This window comes from Notamacropus eugenii, chromosome 2, assembly GCF_028372415.1.
Source record: "Notamacropus eugenii isolate mMacEug1 chromosome 2, mMacEug1.pri_v2, whole genome shotgun sequence".
NCBI classification, from domain to species: Eukaryota; Metazoa; Chordata; class Mammalia; order Diprotodontia; family Macropodidae; genus Notamacropus; species Notamacropus eugenii.
The window spans coordinates 290,455,503-290,475,030 of NC_092873.1; the positions used below are offsets into that span (position 1 = coordinate 290,455,503).

General features: G+C 37.5%; 1 protein-coding gene and 1 long non-coding RNA gene across 4 annotated transcripts in view; one reads left to right on the forward strand and one right to left on the reverse strand.

Annotated features, from left to right (window-relative positions):
* Positions 1-9,820, reverse strand: part of LOC140527428 (uncharacterized) — a 56,674-nt gene extending 46,854 nt beyond the window's left edge. Inside the window, exons 1-4 of one of the 2 annotated variants that reach the window (XR_011974798.1) lie at positions 9,522-9,820; positions 9,168-9,265; positions 7,264-7,352; positions 6,707-6,957 (exon numbers count right to left, since the gene is read on the reverse strand). This is a non-coding gene — a long non-coding RNA (uncharacterized lncRNA). Of the gene's footprint in view, positions 1-6,706; positions 6,958-7,263; positions 7,353-9,167; positions 9,266-9,521 lie in introns of those variants that run through there. The other variant, XR_011974797.1, reaches the window with a different exon arrangement.
* The window catches only part of RAP1A (RAP1A, member of RAS oncogene family), a 91,888-nt gene extending 77,560 nt beyond the window's left edge, over positions 1-14,328 (forward strand). For both annotated transcript variants that reach the window (XM_072644343.1, XM_072644344.1), the window contains exons 5-8: positions 1,348-1,488; positions 4,717-4,860; positions 8,984-9,098; positions 13,607-14,328. In XM_072644343.1, coding sequence (XP_072500444.1) covers positions 1,348-1,488; positions 4,717-4,860; positions 8,984-9,070 — 372 coding nt within the window. In that variant the 3' untranslated portion in view covers positions 9,071-9,098; positions 13,607-14,328. The remainder of the gene's footprint in view (positions 1-1,347; positions 1,489-4,716; positions 4,861-8,983; positions 9,099-13,606) is intronic.
* The last annotated feature ends 5,200 nt before the right edge of the window (positions 14,329-19,528 follow it).

Consider the following 19,528-nt stretch of genomic DNA (forward strand, 5'->3'; position numbering starts at 1 on the left):
AGGATTATGCCAAGAGCTTCTCTTCAGATAGAAAACATTCACTATAAGTTTAAAGAGAAACCTACCTTGGGAACCACAATTATTCATCTTTATTAAGAGATGATAATTTTGATTTTTTAAAAATATCAGCAACTTCGTTTCTGAAAAGAGTTCTCATGCACTGTTTACAAGTGAAGCAAAAACATTGTAGGATCTGAGTGAAAAATTATTTTATTTTATCATTAACGAAAGAGTTTTAGTTGTATTGCCTACCTCAGCAAACCACCCATATAGGAGTTCATTTTTCATATACACATACTTCCCCAACTTATTTAAAAGTTTATGTTGCTGTGCTTTGTGAGTTAATTGCTTAGAATTCAAAATGCATTTTTCCATAGGAATAATGTTATAGGTACTAATGAAACTTCTATTAGTGGTGTGATTAAATAAGTAATATACCTTGCAGCCAGATAGCTGGGAAGATTGAGTCATAGTAGTATAAATATTTAACATTTGTAATTAAATAAGCCGATCATTTCCACTAAATTATTTGATGTCAACCAGATGATAAATAAGCTGGAAATTTACTGAATTTAGTATCATAGTAGTTTATAAAATATAATTTAAAAAAAAATCTATTCCCAGAAATTCTGAAGATAGAAAATTTCTACTTCCTACCAATAATTTTCTAGCTCATTTTACATATCCCTAGTTGTAATTTCTATAATTATTGCATTACTTTCTGTTCCTAAACAAAACTAAATAGGTATTAAGTAAAACAGAGGATAATTTAATATAAGAGCCTCTTGACTTTTGGGATGCTAAACACTGGTATGAGCCACCAAAGGAGATTGTCAGTTCTCCATGGAGATTTACAGAAAAGAAGCCTTCTTTCTTGAATGATTTAAACTAATCATAGGATTGTAGTCTAGGAATTGGAAAAGTTCTCAGAAGGTGACCCAGTCGAGGAGATACTGTGGCTTTGGCAAACATTTTTAATTCATTTTTTAAAATGTAGGTCATGGTCTGAGTTTATATAGCATGGAGTCAAAGGTATAGATGGGGAGATGCACTGTTCTTTGAGAAAAAAATTTGGTTGACATATTCCATGTAAGAGGGAAACTGGAAGTGGATCATTTTACGTAACTCTTCTATTTCTAGAGTTATATGGTTTGTCCCCTGGATGAAAAATAGAAGCATTTTTTTCATATAGGTAAAGATTTGTTTATAAAATCTATATGTTACATTTTATTTTCCTTGCCATGAAATAACTGAAGGATTCTTAAACTCTTTTAATTTAAAAAAGATTCCAATTAATTAACATAAATCAAAATTTGTCATTATCTTCACATTCATTTTTTATTATAGGAGCAATTTACAGCAATGAGAGATCTGTATATGAAGAATGGCCAAGGGTTTGCACTAGTATATTCTATTACAGCTCAGTCCACGTTTAATGACTTACAGGACTTGAGGGAACAGATTTTGCGAGTTAAAGATACAGAAGATGTAAGTAATACTTTTTTATCCCCCCTGAGCACCAAAATTCTTCCATAGTCAGATAAGCAAGTTTCTTTTTATCAGTTAATTGTACAAAGTGTTAGATGCTCTGAAGAGTGTAAAGTATAAGACTCACTCCCTCATAGCAGTGACAGACAAGATCCTGATATAAGGTACCTAATTGTACTGGACATATAATTGCACTAGTGCAAGTGTTAGATCCTCTAAAGGCCCACAAAGAGGGAGTTGAAGAAAAGCTATATCACTACAGAGTTGTTGAGGAAGGCTTCATGAAGCGGGTGAGTGTTTAAATCCCAAAACTAGGTGCATAACTAATGCCTATTAAAGTAATAGTAATGAAATAATTTTTATTTTTTCTTTCTCCCTCAGTTGCTTGAGGGTTTTAATTAACTACTTTTTAAAATTTTAAACATGCTATCTTTTCTCTTATATAATCAGAATGATAACTATTTTAGCTATTTTGTCTGTTAACTTTTAGGTAGATAATTAAGCCCATTCTTATATATTTGATCTTAGCAGAAGGGAAATTTCTGTCAGGTTAACTCTCTTTTGAGCTACAAAGAATTTCTCCTTGGTATAAATTAGAAAATAAAAATGTTTGTACCTTTGTTTTTTATATTCCATGGTTTTATGTTCTGTATAATTATTAATAGGATCTGCATGTGTCTACTCAGATCTTTAACCTTGGGTAATGTTGCATGAGGAAAAAATGTATATGACTCATAACCAACCATGACCTAATGACTAAGTTATCTTCCTTCTCATAGCTAACTCACACAAGAGGTTTAAAGCCTCTGTTTTTATACTGATAGAAGGTGGTGCTATAAAGATGCCACTCTTAGCATGGTTAATGTTAAAGACCAGAAACATTGTTCTTCTATAATGAGAATTGAATTGTGGGTTCCTGAATTATGAGGGGTTTTTTTTGATAAAACCGTTTCACTAGAATTTTCTCAAATAAGAAAATTCCCATCCTACTTGTACCATTCTTGTGTCTTCTACTAACAATAGTGACAGTAATAATTATCACCATCATCATTATTATTATAGCACTTATTGTGTATCAGGCACTGTACCAAGAGCTTTATAATTGATTATTTTCTTTGAGCCTCACAACAGCCTTGGTAAATAGGTGCTGTTATTTTCCCCATTTTACAGATAAGGGAACTGAGACAAACAGCAGTTAAATGACTTGCCTGGGATCACACAACTGTTAAGTGTCTGAGACAGGATTTGAACTTGTGTCATCTTGATTCCAGGCCCAGCACTCTGTCTACTGTACCACCTGGCTACCCTAAGACAGTGTGGTACTGTAATAAATTAGGGAGAAAGGGGGGAAGAGAACAAGCTAAGTGGCAGGCACTGTGCTAAGCACTTCACAAACATTATCTCATTTGGTCTTCACAGTAATTCTGTGGATCACTCTACTAGGTCAAGCGCTCTGAGTCATTTAAAGTAGAAAGAACAAGAGAGGCAAACTACATACAAGCAGATTCTCTATTTTGATTGTTATTGCTCTCTGTTCTCCTTCCCAAACTGGCCTTTTAGTTACGGCTGCCAGACAGGTTCTAGAGTCAGAATCAGAAGATACCTCAGATGTGATCTCTTTTAATGCCAGTTTACAGATTAGAAAACTGAGGTCCAGAATGATTGTGAACCCAAGGTGACACCAATAGTAAGAAAGCTAGAAATGGCTTCCAGGTCCTCTGACTACAAATGAACCGTTTCCTACAGCTTCATATTCGAGCTGGGATATTTACATAGATAAGAGAAGACTTAGTGGAGGACATACATGATTTTTGTCATGGGGAAATGGGGTTGGACTTGGTCTGCTTGTTCCCAGAGAGCAGAACTCGGAATGGTGGGTGGAATGTTGTCCCCAATCCCGAGTCAGGCTTCTTTCCAATTGTAGATATTAAATTTATTTCTTCTCTGTTTATGCACACACACCCCCTGGGCTTAAACTGTCTTTATTAATAGTGTTTTCCCTGCCTTGTCAGCAATAACTGTCTGTTTGCTAAAGCAGTTTGAGAGAGCTGCTTTCTTCGAGCTTTCTTGCATTTGCAGGTAATCCTCTTGAAGTCTGTCTAGCTTAGTGCAGAATATGTCACAGAAGAGTTGATGTGTAAGTTCAGGAGTAATATAGACATTTCCTATACACTTAGTTTTTTTTTAACTTCTTGCCTATCAGTATTGCCTCTGGGAGAAAAATAAATCCCTAGAATTTTTCTAATATCAATTGAAGATTTAAATTACTGCTTTTGAGGATGTCACTCTAGGTATATATTTTAGTAGCATTTCAGATCATCTTTGATCTTCATTTAGTGAGGATTGTGATTCATATAATCCCAGTGCTGACTGTTTTTTAAATGAATATTTAGGCTAGAATGCTAAACTGTTCCAAGAGCTACATTGTGGGGAATGTTAAGACTGCATACATTCACAGTCCTAAAAGTATAAATGAAATAGTGCTATTTCTTGTTTGGTAGATTGATGTTTTTTCTACTATATATTTGTAGTTTTATTTTGTTTTGGATCCCCTTATGATGTTAATATGTAATTTGTTTATATGGTCATGATGTAATATGCTAAATTAGAGGTAATTTCAGAGTAATAAACAATTTACTGAAACTTGCTCTTATATATTTGAATGTATGTAATCTCAAAAAGTTTGTCCTTGAGCTTAGTTAAAATTGAATTTTTGAATCTAAAGCATTGTGGAGTTTGAGTGGTGGGATTTGGATCTCAAGAAACTAAATTCTAAAAAGCTTCTATCCCCTCTGATTTTCTGTTTAGAGTTTATCAGTGATTCATATATTTTTGCACATAAGAGATAGACAGGTAGTTGGCACAGTGTATAGAGCATCAGTCCTGGAGTCAGTAGGACCTGAGTTCAAATACAGTCTTAGACACTAGCTGTGTGACCCTGAGCAAGTCACTTAACCCTGTTTGCCTCAGTCCTCACCTGTAAAATGAGCTGGAGAAAATGGCAGACCACAGTTCGACACAACTGAAACAACTCCAGCAACAGCACAGAAGAGAATCGTAGTATTACTTTGTATAGAGCTAGTAGGTTTATGTCTCTCTCTTTCACTTTTCTTTTTGACTTGTATTAAAAGGCAAGCACAAAAGCTTTATTGAATTTTACTTAAATTTCTGGCATTAGGATAAATAGCCAATATATTGATACTTATTTCAGTGTTTTTTTTCCTTCAGGTTCCAATGATTTTGGTTGGCAATAAATGTGACCTGGAAGATGAGCGAGTAGTTGGCAAAGAACAGGGTCAGAATTTAGCAAGACAGTGGTGTAACTGTGCCTTTTTAGAATCTTCTGCAAAGTCAAAGATCAACGTTAATGAGGTAACTTCTAGCTGCTAAGATATGCAAACACTTGTCTCTCTTTTTCCTCAGTCTTAACTGCCAAAATATAAAAATGCTTTTTAAAATATCTGTCCTCTTTCTAAGTAATCTGAATTTGAACAATTTTTTAAAACTTCTAGGTAAATTTCTAGAAACTATATATTTACAGATAAAGTTATCTAAAACTTACTTAACATGAACACATAAATTTATGGTTCAATTTATGTTGAAAAGAACATAGAGCTTTCATTACCTTTGTTCTAAATGTCCTCTAAACAGCCTATCACTAAGTGCTCTGCCAAAACCATTCCATCAAGATTTATATTGAAATAAATTCCTTTCCAAATATTGCCTATCAATTCTTTGATTATGAAATCAGGGAGAGATTTAAAAGGAAACAGCCCTTTAAGCCAGATCATTACAGTTTATCCATTCACGCTATCTTCTGGGAAACTACACAACCTTACTTGGGGTGTTCCTGAGCAGTGACACTGTGATTCCAGGGAAAAGATGTGTATGTATGTGAATACACTTAATTGTCTTGTAGACATCATTCACCCAAATCATTCAAGCGTGGTATAGCTCTAAGACTGTAGCAGGTACATAAGCCCTTTTCCAGTCCCTGACCTCTAGACTGCTCTGCACCCTCCGTTGAGAACGTAGCTCTTTTTAGGAATGCTGTACCAGGGCCAGATTCTGCCATGTCCATAATCTACTGCCTGGGTTGAGTTGGGAATTTCTAGAACAGGTGCTTTAGACACAGCTTAGTGCTTTAAGAGAGGAATTATTAGGGCCTAGGAAAAATGAATGTGGATTCAAGTGTCTCCATGGTACCATAAATGTCAATTCTGGGCCACCAAAGCAAAAACCTGAGAGAATCTCCTTGTCTTTGTTGATTTCAAAGTAAACAGACCCATAAAAGAGAAGGCCTGTCTTCCAGCCTCACAGGGCTTGGTTTGAGTGGTGCTCATGTGTGCCTTAGTTGTGCTAAATGAGCCTAAAGTGATATCTGAGATGTCTGGATCTGTTTATGACATTGCCATTTAAAGGACTGGTGGACTTACGTGGTTAGGCTCCAATGTTAAGGTTACTGTTTCTTTCTGGACTTAGATACTGCTTTTGATTTGCCTTTACTCTCCAGGATTTCCTTAATTTATAACTACTACTCTAACTTCCCTTGCCAGAACTTCCTGGACCTCTTCAAACACTTGGCAGAAGAAGTTAGCTTTCTACCAGTTGTCTATTCCTCCCTCCTCGGACATGAATACCAAAACTTAGCTTTTGTAGAAAACTAGCATTAACAAATGATAAAATAAAAACAGGAAATTAATGGATCCCACATCCTTCTTCAGCTGTACCTGTTATGTTATTTACTGCTGAATATTAACTACTTGACTCTTGAATTTCCCTATTGTGAAATAGTAATTTGGGTTTGGGGTCTTGAGGGTTATTAAATAATCTTCAGAAAAAAATATAGTCACAGTTCTATCACCAGCTGACACTGAACCTCTCTAGGTGAAGAATTTCCTCATCTCTAAAGTGGTGGAGATATACTGCAAGAAGTCTCTTCCATTTCAGATTCATGTTCCTACAATATAATGACTGTTGAAAATTTCTTGAGGACAAATAACCAATATGTTGATACTCATTTTTATTTTTTCTTCACTCAAGTTCTAGTGATTTTAGTTGTCAATAAATGTGGCCTGGAACAAACTGTATCACGAAGAAACGTTTTAACCTGATTGAAAACACAAATTTCATGCTATGGTTTTTCACAATTTAATCATTTGGGCTATTTATGATTCTTTTCTCTCATTATGACTTAAGAATCCTGTGTAGGGGGTCATCTCTTTGAGTATTTTATTTTGATGCTGGAGCTTTCTGCTCATATTCAATACATAGCAAATTTGTGTGGAAAAGGACAGTGCAAATACTCATATAATAGTTTCACATGTTATCTGCACAGATGTATTGGCAGCAGATTGAAATTACCTCTTTAAACTGGTTTTTAGTCTGCATCACTAATGCTGTGAGTATCAGTTTACACAATCAGGAGTGCTCTAACTTTTCTGGAGAGCCGACTGCTTCATCCCAGGGCTGACGTAATCAATAGAATCCAGGTATCCCAATTTAGAAATAGAGAAAAAATGCAAAACTTCAATTATATTTTCCTTTTATCCTTTCAATTAGCAGTAAGAAGGAACTTCAAATCATTGCAAGTGATTTCACACTTCCAAAAGCATTAATTTTAAACTTGACCTTTCAACCCCATCTCCCGCCAGTAATGCTTCATGGATTTTCTGAACCATCTGTTGCATTGAGGTAGAAATAATTTTTTCAAAGAAAAATCTTTAAATGATACTTCAAAACTTGTTACTTGTTGTCTGAATATGAGCCACTCACCTCATAGGGTTGTTGTAAGAATCTCCATTCTCTACACAGATAACAAAGTAATCTTTCCTTTACCCTGTCATTTTTCTGTTCAAGAAACCCTGTAGAAAAGGAACGAGTAGTGTTTAAAGGGTGAGTGTGACTAAAAGTCACCTTGGACAGAGTAGATATGTCAGTACACAAATATCACCCCCCACCCCCCCTTTCTCTTTCTCTTTCTCTCTCTCGGGTTTCTTTGGAATTTTTTTTTTTGGAGGAATTGATAAACAGGTACAAATATATATTAAAGTGATCTAGGATTTTATCTATGTGGGTGCATCCTCCTGATACCCCCACCCTCTCTGTTAGTAGATGAGCTAACTTAGCTGTTGTGAACTGAACCTCTCACTCCCCTAGTGATGACTGTGTCTGAAGTTCTCTTTGCCAGCCTTGGGAGAGCAGGTGTTCAGGCCATTCCCATGCTCAGACTTGAAGCTTGTGCTACTTCAAGAACTTACTCTACTTTCTGTGCCACGTGGAGGCTTTTTTCTTTTACTGGCCATATGATTCCACTGACTTAGGAAACATTTAATGAGAAAAGCCTTCATCTAATGCAACTCTGCATCTGTTCTGCAAGTCATCTTAAAGACTTGCCTAGGTACCCATGGGGTTGTGAACAATTTGGAAATTGTAAAAAGTTTCTGAATAGGCAGTGACCAAAATCAAACACATAATGAATTCAAGGTGTTTCTGGCAGCACTTGCCCATGTTGTATCACATAACTTCACTGCAGCCTTGCTTCTGAATACAAAAGATGCACACTTTGTACAGTGCATGCCATTACTCCCATGCAGAGCCAAGGAAAGTTGCAGAAATGCGAAAAGGGGTCGTGAGAAAAATGTTCAGGAAGCCCTGGTTTAGGGAACCGAAAGGTTAAATTACTTGTGCAGGCTTGTAGAGATTGTATGTGTCAGAGATGGAACTTGAACTAGTAGTCTTCCTTGACTCCAAGGCTGGTCCTTCTATACTTGTGCTACCGTACCTGGCGAGGCATTGAGGCCTATTAGAATTAAAATTTGGGCTTTTGTGAAATTAAGGAGGGGATGCTGTTATAATATTGTCCTGATTTTTAAAAGTCCACATATGGAAAAAGAAATCAGGACTTATGAATTCAGCTAACTCAGTACAGTTTGTTAAATCTGATAGTTTCCTAGTTTCCCATCACCCATTTCGTTTTTATAATTAAAATCAAACAATAGAGTCCTATGTTCCAGACCAGAAATACCAGAAAACTAGGCTTACAAGAGTTTTTTTGGACAGGATTTCAAATTGCAAATGATGTTTAACCACACCAGTTCAACAATAGTAGTCTTTCTGTGCCTCTTCCCTATCCCTCATTAGAAGTTTAAAAAATTAAACTTATAGCATAAAGTTTCCACATAGCATAAAGTTTCTTAATTGTTAAATTTCCAGTAAGTCCATTTAGTTAAGTCCAGTGGTTTCCTAGTTTCCCAATACATCCTTCCTTTAATTTATTTATTGGTTGAGAACAATGGATTGTTTTCTGTGCTGTAGCATAAGTTTTGCTATGTATGCACTGTCTCCTGAAAGATTTGGTACTTTCTGAGACAACCCCCTTTATAACAATGATGTAAAGTGCAGTCTTGAAAGAAGGCATATCAGAGGGATATCTTTGTGGAATGAATTCCCAAGTATTAATTGACTAAATGTCCATTTTGTTTTTTTCTTTTAGATATTTTATGACCTTGTCAGACAAATAAATAGAAAAACACCAGTGGAAAAGAAGAAACCTAAAAAGAAAACCTGCCTGCTGCTTTAGACCCCACCGTGCAGCAGCTCTGAGCCAGGTAAGATCACAGGGCTTTCAGGTGGATGGGGGGCACAGGATAATAGCATCATGTTTGTCTTTGCCCTACCTTCAGGCTTCCACCTTAGTGAAGGGTTGCTGGTCTTTTCTGATTTCCATAACATCAGGTTCTCTCATCCATCTTCCCCAAGCTTAGGCAGGTTCTGGCTGTTGTAGAAGGAAAACTGAGAATTAAGCAGCATTCAAATGAGAAAACAGCAACTCCCTAGAAAAAAAAAAAGACTGAAGCAAGCTGCCAGGAATCATGCAATATAGCCAGCTTTGACTGAAATATTCTTTAAGTGGATAAGTTCTCTTTTCTCCCAAATGTATACATTTACCAATGACATTGGACTATTAGGAAAGGAACCCCAAGATGAGACCCTTTATCCCCAAGTATCCCTCTCATTGACCATGTTACTACCTGGGCATCGAACGTCCTTTTCATTCGCATTGTCAACCATCAAACATATTTTTATACAAATCATCTTTTGTTAGGCCTATTTTGTCTGCCTTTCAAATAAATTTATCTGACTACATCTAGGCAACCTCTGACTTTAAGTATCATATGTACTAATTTAAGGGTGCCTTCTGGGAGGAAGCAACATTTAGACTGCCTACCAGCTAGAATTTGAGTTTTAAGAACCTACTTGTTTAATTTAATTTAATTGCTTATGTCATTTCTCTGAATAATTCTGTTTGTCACCATCAATACTTAGAAACAAATCCACTGCCTGGAAAGATTTTTATGGTAATGTTTTGTCGAGAGTTAACTCCTAAGCTTCATCTTTTTTTGGTGAGAAGGAACTAAATTGATCCCTCTGGAGAGCTGTACTAACTCTTTTGAGATCATTTGGGTTCATTTAGCAAGTTACCTTTTCTACTGCACTAAATTAAACTTAACTAACAACACATGATTCCCTAGAAGCCTGAATCAGTCAATAAATATTAAGTGCCTACTCTGTGCCAACCACTCTGCTAAGTGCTGAGCAACCTTCTAAAATAGGTTCTCAACAGCTTCTCATCCATTAATTTGGCAGGGTGAGGGGTTGAGGGAGATTATATCTTTATTTTGGTATAATTGGTTTCCATTGTGATACTCTGTATTTTATTCATTTGAAAACAGTCTTCTGGAAAGGGGTCTCTAGGCTTCACCAGACTGCCAGAGGAGGTTGCAGACAAGGTTAAGAACCCTTATTTAAAAGTGGACAATTAACTCCAATAGCAGAAGTAGTTCTGTTTTTTTTTTTAAAGGAGATAGGTAAGAGAGGAAAGCCAACTCACTGAGTTTAGAGAGCGTCATTACCAAATTATCCAGGGATTAATGATTATTTTGGCTGCAACATGTCTCAAAAAACATCTTCTGATTGTTGAGGGTTTTCAGCTAATATCTGGAATATTCACACTAGGAAAAAAAATCACAAATTCTTATAGGAGGGAGAAAAAGTCAATAAATATGGTCTTCTGGATGGTAACTGCTTCTCCTTAGCCATGTTTATTAGAAAAGTTAGCATTTAGCCAGAAAGCGTTAGCTATATGGCTTTTAGGGGATTCCTGCTAACAGCTCCAAGCATCAGCTCTCTGAGTTAATGTGAATATTACTTGAATTTTTTGGACAGACCCATCCACACATTTCCTCTTCCATTCCAATTGGCCAGTAATAGTCTTAAAGAACCTCCTAGGACACTGAGAAGCAAAGGGACTTGCCCAGCATCACACAGCCAGCATGTGACCCAGGAGGAACCAGAGGCAAGGTCTTTCTGGAGCCCAGTGGCCTTCTGTCCATTCCACTCTACAGTCTTCTCTCATATGAATTAAAAATGAATAAAAGTTATTTCAATTAATGTTGAGCATAAATGTTAAACATATGTGTTGGGCACTGGTGACACAGAAGTTCAAAACAAAAAAGCTCACTTTAATCAGAGTTCACATTCTACAAGATATAACATGTAAACAGACATGAGAGTATGTGTATGCATGTACAAAACACACACAGGATGAAAAAGCAAGCAGGCTGTCACTGAAGGGTTTGGGGAAGCCCCCTAGTCAAACAGCTACCAAGTTTCAGAGTTTGGTTTAGACCCTGATCTTTCAAACTTCACAGCTAGCATACTGTCCATGACACCATCCAAGCACACAAGAACCAAATGTGTCGATGATGCCTGTTTGGACCTTTGTACTGTGTAATACCCGAACTCTAGGGGACGCCCAAGGGCACAGAGCTCACAGCTCAGATACAGCCTCAGGCTCTTACCAGCTGGGTGATACCCCCTGTGCCTCTCCTCACCTCAGTTTCCTCATCTGCAAAATGGGGGGAAGTCATAGCATCTACCTCCCAGGGGTATGTTTGTATGAGGGCCAAACGAGATGTTTGTGAAACACTTAGTGTAGTGGCTGGCAAATAGTGGATGCTACAGGAATGTTTCCTTGTTATATGAAAAAAAAGACGAGTGAACAGACTTGTGAATAAGTGAACCTGTGAAGAGCTTGAATAGAAGTTTGTGTTGAGTAGATTGTTGCATTTTTTGTACCTGTAGTATCCTCAGTGTTTAGCATAATGCCTGGCATGTTCAACAGATATGTGTTGATTGATTAAATGCCAAGCTGGGAAGTTTGTATTTTATTCTAAAGGCAATACTGAATGGCAGGTGAAAGAGGAGGGAGCTTACATGTTTAGACAAACCTGGCAGCTATGTAGAGGCTGGATTAAGGCAGGACAGACTAGAAGCAGGGCCACTGACTGGTAGCAAGGTTTCTAAGCATGAAATGATAAGGGCCTGAACTAGGCTGCTGGCTGTGTGAGTGAAGAGATGCTGTGGAAGTAGAATTAAGCTGGTTTTGGTTGACATAATTCAGTGATAACCACAGTCAGCAGCTATTTTCTTTCTTAGATATCTTGTTTAGATATTTCTATAGCCTAATGACTTTAAGTATTTACCATTTAAGAGTGGGCATCTTGGGGTTTCATTTAGGAGGTTGAGGATGGGTTCTCAGTTCTTATGTGTATACATATTTGTTACTATTATGTGTATACATGTACATGTATACACATATCATACAGAATTTATATATGCTTACCCCCTCCCCTTTGGCTGTGGATTTAAAGTTGATTAGTCAATTCCATTTAAGTCTTTTTCATGCACCTGTAATTCCCTCTTAAGTTTAGTGGAAGTGGAACTGTCTGCTGGCCTCTTGTGCTCCCATAGATTGGGAGGTTTTTTGTTTGTTTGGGGGGGAATTATTTGATTGTGGATTTTTGAGTTGTTTTTTTTTTTTGTAAAGGGAAGATTTTAGCCTGGGCACAAAGCTTTATGAGTTGATACCCATCCTTTGGCACACCTTCCTTAGCTCTGAAAACTCTACCGTTAATATGTTTCACTTCACAGTGGATGCTCAGGAAACACACCTGCTTTGTATGTGCCTTGTCTGTACTGATGTAAGTGCATGTTGTCTCCTTTTTGTTCTTTATCCCTGTAGCACACAGCACACTCCCTGCCTAGCACATCATAACACATGCTTGTTGGGTGACGAAAGTACTAGGTTAGATCACAGCCATAAAGCCGTTTTTTGGTCACGTTTTTGCTGTAACTGATTAAGCATGTATATAGAGTGTAGTGCTATCATCCACAAACACAAAGCTTCAAGAATGAATAGTTTCACTGTTTACAAAGTGGGGTTTTTTTGTTTGTTGGCTGGTTTTGGGAACCCTACGTCAGAAAGGACCTCACTAGGGCAGCTGCACCATCCTCCTCCCATGGGGTGTTTGTAGAGGCCACTGGGAAGGTTCCCTAGTGTAGTCTGTCTGTCTAATCTGTTACCTTTGTCATGGGTTTATGGGGATAAAAGAATTCACGTTCCTACTAAAAAAGTATGTTGTGTCTTATTGTGCCCAGTAGAACTTTTCAGAATCTTAAATTTGTTCATGAAAAATCTAGCATTTGGGCAGGATTCCTTAATGGTAAAAATTAAATTTGTATAGAATAGCATTCTTTTTTTTTCTTTCCCCAAATCATGCCATCAGATATAAAATAAAGATGAAGCAGTAACATGAGGACAGCATAATCCAGGGGATACAGCTAGATTCAGATCCAGAAAGTCCTGGGTTCTAGTTCCACCTCTCACCTCTGCTGGCGATGTGACCCTGGTCAGGTCCCTTAACTTCTCAATTCTTGGACAATTCCCTAAGGCTTTCAGTTTCAGAGAAGGTGCCAACCTTCAGAGTGGAGGCTCCCTGCCCTGAAATCACAAGCCATTTATAGGCCTCCTTTGAGTCAATCTGGGCCTGTATATCTGATTTACATTTAAAGGACTCATAGTGGAGAGAAATTAAAATAGCCTTATTGCCTTTTACTGTTTCCTTGCTTTGCTTCTACCACAGGCAGCATGCATTTGTGTGTTTCCAGTATGCATAGCCCTCTAGTGGCAGTCAGCCTCGATTGGGCTTCATTGTTGGGTGTTCTTGTGTTCTCTCTATCGAGAAAGTAATTTTCTCTTATGTTCCTATTCAAGATTACAGGAATGAAGAACTGTTGCCTAATTGGAAAGTGCCAGCATTCCAGACTTCAAAAAATACATTAATTAATTAACAACATATACCTGAAGAGGCTTCTCCTGTTTTATATATTATGTGAAGAATCTAGATCTTATAATGGTTTGCACAAGTTCCCTGGAGAAAAAATTGCTCTGTGTATATCTCTTGGAAAAATAAGACAATAGTATTTCTCCTTTGCAATAGAAGTTATAACAGATGTGAAAATAAATATACTTGACTCTAATATGATTATACAAAAGAGCATGGATGCATTTCAAATGTTAGATATTGCTACTCTAATTAAATGATTTCATATTGACCTTTTTATCATAATCCCCCCATCAAGCACTAAAAAGTTAAACCATTATACTTTATATCTATAATGATATAGATATAATCTATATAAAAGTTCCCCACAAACTCACTGCAGCAAGTAACTTTTTTGAGTCATTGACTTCATTTTATATTTAAAAATTATGGAATATCATTCTGCCATTATATTCTAATTAAAATTGTTTGTGCATAATGCTTTGGAAAAAAATGGGTCTTTTATAGGAAAAAAACTGGGATAACTGATTTCTATGGCTTTCAAAGCTAAAATATATAATATACTAAACCAACTCTAATATTGCTTCTTGTGTTTTACTGTCACAGATTAAATTACAGCTTTTATGAATGATTAAATTTTAGTACATTTTCATTTGGTTTGTGTGTTTTTGTTACTGTTTCACAGATAAGGGTTTTTTTAAAAATATGGACTGATTTGTTTGAAATGTAACAATAGCCCCTCCTTGCCCAGTTGGTTTTATACCTTAATAGTAATTGTTTCTCAAGGAAGAGATTCAGACTCACTGTTCTAATATATTTAATCCTGAAATATAGTAAAATACATTGGGCTACATTAAACCATTTTGTATATTCTCTTGGATCTTAAAGATTGTATTCTACTGAAAAATTCCTGTGTACATTATTTTTGTATGTTAAAAAAAAGTTTAATACTATATCAGGATATGACTTTTACTATGATCTTCTTTTTTTTGTGACTTGTAATTTCTTTGGGAATCTTGGCTTTTACCATTGTTAATATGTAGGTCATGAGCTCAGGAATGAAGTGTTATAGGAAGTTTCTTTGTAATCAGTTTGAGTTTATTCAGGGTAAAGGAAGAGAGAATGGGCCAACACCAGAAGACAGAGAATGGATACTGCCAACTGCTCTCATTTTTTAGGGTGAAAAAGCAGACATTTGGAAATTTGATAATTTTTAAGTTTAGTGTGGTTGTATAGCAAGGCAATTTTTTTTCTTTTCCCTGCATTCTAATATTTTTCAGTTTTGCAAAATTCAGGGAGTAGGTGCAATAAGAATTTATGTCAGTATTACGTGTGTGTTCTCCATGAAGCAATAGCAAGCTCAGAGCATATTGGATTTTGGATTGTACTTAGTGTCCTGTGAGAGCAAAGGGTAAGGTTAGGACAACCCATGCCTCACCCCCCAAACATTAAGTAGAAGACCTTCTAGTAAATCTAAAACATTGCTCAGGGATCTAGTTATAATTTTACTGAAAGTTGCTATGAGAAATTTTACTAGAAAATAAATGGTATTTTCTAGGTGTGTAATTAGCTCACTGGTCACTGAATTGATGTAACAATTAGGTTTGAAATGTTAAGTTCTTATCAACCTGAGAAAATGTGACTTTGAGAAAGCATTTGGAAATGTTGGTGTTTTCCCAGAAGTTCCTAATAAAAGTAGTTTCCTAGCACCCTTCTTCCACTAATCCAGTTATGCATTTGTCTTAAGTTGAGGGTCAAAAGAAGAAAAGTGGGAAAAGCAAGGGTAGGTAGTTCTTCCAAGTTAAAATGGAATGTATTTTTTATGAGGGACTCTGGAAACACAGTGTCTTCATCTAAAACTAACCTTCCAGTGATTTCATTCTTAAATATACAAATATAAACAACCTTCTTGTAAATGAGTAAAGCTTTGAAGAGATGACCTTGTTCTATGCCTTTTTGTAGTTGGTATGAGCTTTCAAATTAGATGGAAGTAACCAAATAAAAAGAAAATAACTAGAAGTTACAGCCTGCTTCACTGCCATTGCCACCGCAGGCCCCTTCAGGAAAATGCAAGGTGTCACAGGTAGAAAGAGCCCTGTACCTCAAAGACAGGAGATTTGGCTTTACCCCCCGGCTCTGCCAGCAATCCAGGAACATCTCAGCCACCCTGAGCCTCTTAGCTCTTCTGGAAACCAGGGAATCATATCCCCAGAGTGTGAGCTGATGAATTTAAAGCACTTGGTGGGCTACACAGTTTGTGCAGATTTGTATTATTTTGTATTTGTGTTATTAGTCAGGTCCTTGGGTCATGTCTTCCGTGATTCTTCTAGGTGCAGATTGGAACTTCATGCCAAGGGCACATATACTGAGAGCTAAACACAAGTGACTCATGTCAGAGACATGTGCCAGCTTTGGAAGAATCTCTGGACAAAATGGGCTAAAAGGACATCTTGTAAAATTCAGGTTTCTGTAGAGTAAAATCAGTTAAGTTATATCAATGTTGTGAGCTTCTAAGCTTGGCCCCAGCAGAACCTTCCTGAATGTGTGGGTATAGATGTATGTGTAGATGTATGTGAAAAACTGTCCTCCCCTGGCTGACTCTACGAGAATGTGACATGTATGAGACCATCCAGAGAAAGGCAAGCCAGATGGTGCATCCAAGGTAATGTCATAGGAAGGTAAATCTAAGGAATTTGGAGTGTTTAGCCTGCAGAAGAAAAGATTCAGGAGAAATGGGATATTTCTGTCAAATGTTTGAAAGTAGTTATGGGGGAGACTGATCTCAGAGGGCAAAACTGGGACTAATGGGTAGATTTTTAAAAAGGGGCAGATTTAAACTTGTTGAAAGGGGAAATTTCCAAACAAAGCTAGAGAATGGACTGCCCTGTTTAGTAGATTCTCAGAAGGACTTGAAGCAAAGGCTGAATGACTGCTTAGAGATACTGTAGAAGGCATTCGTGTTCATTTATGGAGTAGGTTAAATGGCTTCTTAGGACCCTCAACCCTGAACATTTTGAGATTACAGGAATGATGATGATAAGGTGCAAAGTGGGGCTCTACTGCGCAGTAGGCTTTTGATCACATGAAATATGCATGATAGTTGCCATTGAAAAAGCAGAGCGTTCTAGATAGATTAAGGCCCTCCAGTTGTAGGAACATATATCAAAACATTAAAATGAGGGATTTGGCAAGAAGACCTGCATTCAAATCTTGCCTCTGATATTTGCAAACTGTGGCTTAGTCACTTAACCTTGACCTTGGTTTTCTTATCTGTAAAGTTAGGAGTTTGGACAGCATGACCTCTGAGGTCCCTTCCAACTCCTGTAACTTGGACTTGATGACCTGGATGGTCCCTTTCATAAAGCTTTATGATTGTTACTAGGTAAGTGTGGGAGGCTCCACTAGAGGGGGCTTCAGCATTAGTTAATATGTCAGTAGGAATTCAAATGAAAGAACTTCAAAGAAACTAAATTTTGTAGCAATTGTGATGCCTGGGGATGTTAGAAAATACCAAGAAATACTCAGGCTTCCTCTGTAGAACTTTGCAATCTAAATACACACAAAAAGTTAGCACAGCTGTTTAGTGAGCTGGAGCCATGAATGTGTCTCCCATCTATAAAGAAATGAAAGTATGTCAGCACCAGACTGAGTAAACATGGGCCCATTAGAGTTTGTGAGAAAGTACATTTGAAGGAGCTATCTACAGGCCAGAGCTCAGGACCCTTGGATCCCAATACCCCCACACCACTACAGTCGAGTAGTCACAGAATTTCAGAGTTAGAAGGAGCTTCAGGTCATTGAGTCCGCCAGCTGAAACACACCCAACTAGTGGTAATCCAGTGTGTTTAAAGACCTCCACAGAGGGAGCTGACTGCTTTCTAAGTCAGCCTGTTCTACTTTGGAATAGCTCCAACTGGTAGGAGGCTTTTCCTGATCAAGCCTCAGTCTGCCTTTTAACTTCCAGCCATCATTGCCGCTTTTACCCTTAGAACCAACCACATGATGGCCCTTCCAATACCTGAAGACATCTGCCATGTCCTATCTAAGTCTTCAAGCTAAAATCCCCATTTATGAGGGGGTGAGAGAGGGGGGGTCAGAGCCAAAATGACAGAGAAGAAGGATGAACCTCCTCTAGCTCTCTCCCCATAGCCCATAAAATACCTGTAAAAAATGACTCTAAACAAATTCTAGAGCTGTAGAAGCCACAAAACAACAGAGTGAGAGATTTCCAGCCCAACACAGCCAGGAAGACTGACAAGAAAGGTCTATTGCACTGGGCTCAGCGGAGTGGAGCCCAGTCTTGGTGATGCAGCACAGACAGGACTGGAGCAGGCTTCAGGGCACAGAATCACAGGTAGTAATTGCTATTCCCAGATTTCTCAACCCACAATTGCCAAAGACAGCTTCAAAGGTCAGTAAGAAAGGTCTTTCACCTGGGTGGGAGGGGAGCACGAGTCCAGCCTCAACCATGGCCCAAGGATAGTGGCAGTCACTGCAGCAGCAGAGTCCACTTTTGAAACCCTCAGCCTAAAGACCCTGGGGGAATCAAGTAGCTGATCTGAATCTCAGCCCTGAATGGAGGTCCTGGGGTGAGGAGGAGCATTGGCACTGGTGTGGTGGTTGTGGAGAGGGAATCCTACTCACAGATCCTGAACAGAAAAGAATGCTTGTGGTTGCTCACAGACCACAGCACAGGCCAGGAGAGGAGTAGATTCTTTTCCCTTAATTGTGCCACCTTGGAGGAACTGAGAACTTACAAAGTATATGTAGAGTGTACTATATAGAGTATACCCTCCACTTGAGAAAGGACTCAAAAGTCAAGTAACTGGGAATATGCCCAAAAAAGGGGAAAAAATAAGACTATAGATGGTTACTTTCTTATTGAAAAGGTATTTTCTTCCATCCTTTTGGATGAGGAAGAACAAAGCAAATCATCAGAGGAAGACCTAAAAGTCAAGACTTCTATATCCAAAACCTCCAAAAATATATGCAGTGGTCTCAGGCCATGGAAGAGCTCAAAAAGGATTTTGAAAATCAAGTAAGAGAGGTGGAAGAAAAATTGAGAAGAGAAATGAGGGTGATGCAAGAAAATCATGAAAAACAAGTAAACAACTTGCTAAATGAGATCCCCCAAAATACTGAAGAAAATAACACCTTTAAAAATAGACTAACCCAAAATAGAGATCCAAAAAGCCAATGAGGGGAAGAATGCTTTAAAAAGCAAAATCAGCCAAATGGTAAAGGAGGTTCAAAAGCTCACTGAAGAAAATAGTTCTTTAAAAATTAGAATGGAGCAGAAAGAAGCTAATGACTTTATAAGAAAACAAGAAAGTATAAAAACCAAAAGAATGAGAAAATAGAAGACTGTGAAATATATCATTGAAAAAACAACTGATCTGGAAAATAGATCCAGGAGAGATAATTTTAAAATTATTGGTCTACCTGAAAACCATGATCAAAAAAAGAGCCTAGACATCATCTTCCAAGAAATTACCAAGGAAAACTGATCACCTCCTGAAAGAGATCCCAAAAAGAAAGCTCCTAGGAATATTATAGCCAAATTGCAGAGTACCCCTGTCAAGGAGAAAATATTACAAGCATCTAGAAAGAAACCGTTCAAGTATTGTGGAAATACAATCAGGATAACACAGGATTTAGCAGCTTTTCCATTAAGGGATCGAAGGGCTTAAAATATGATATTCCAGTGGTCAAAGAAGGTAGGAGTAAAACCAAGAATCACCTACCCAGCAAAGTTGAGTATAATACTAAAGGGAGAAAAATGGAATTTTCATGAAATAGAGGATTCCAAGCATTCTTGTTGAAAAGACCAGAGCTAAATAGAAAATTTGACT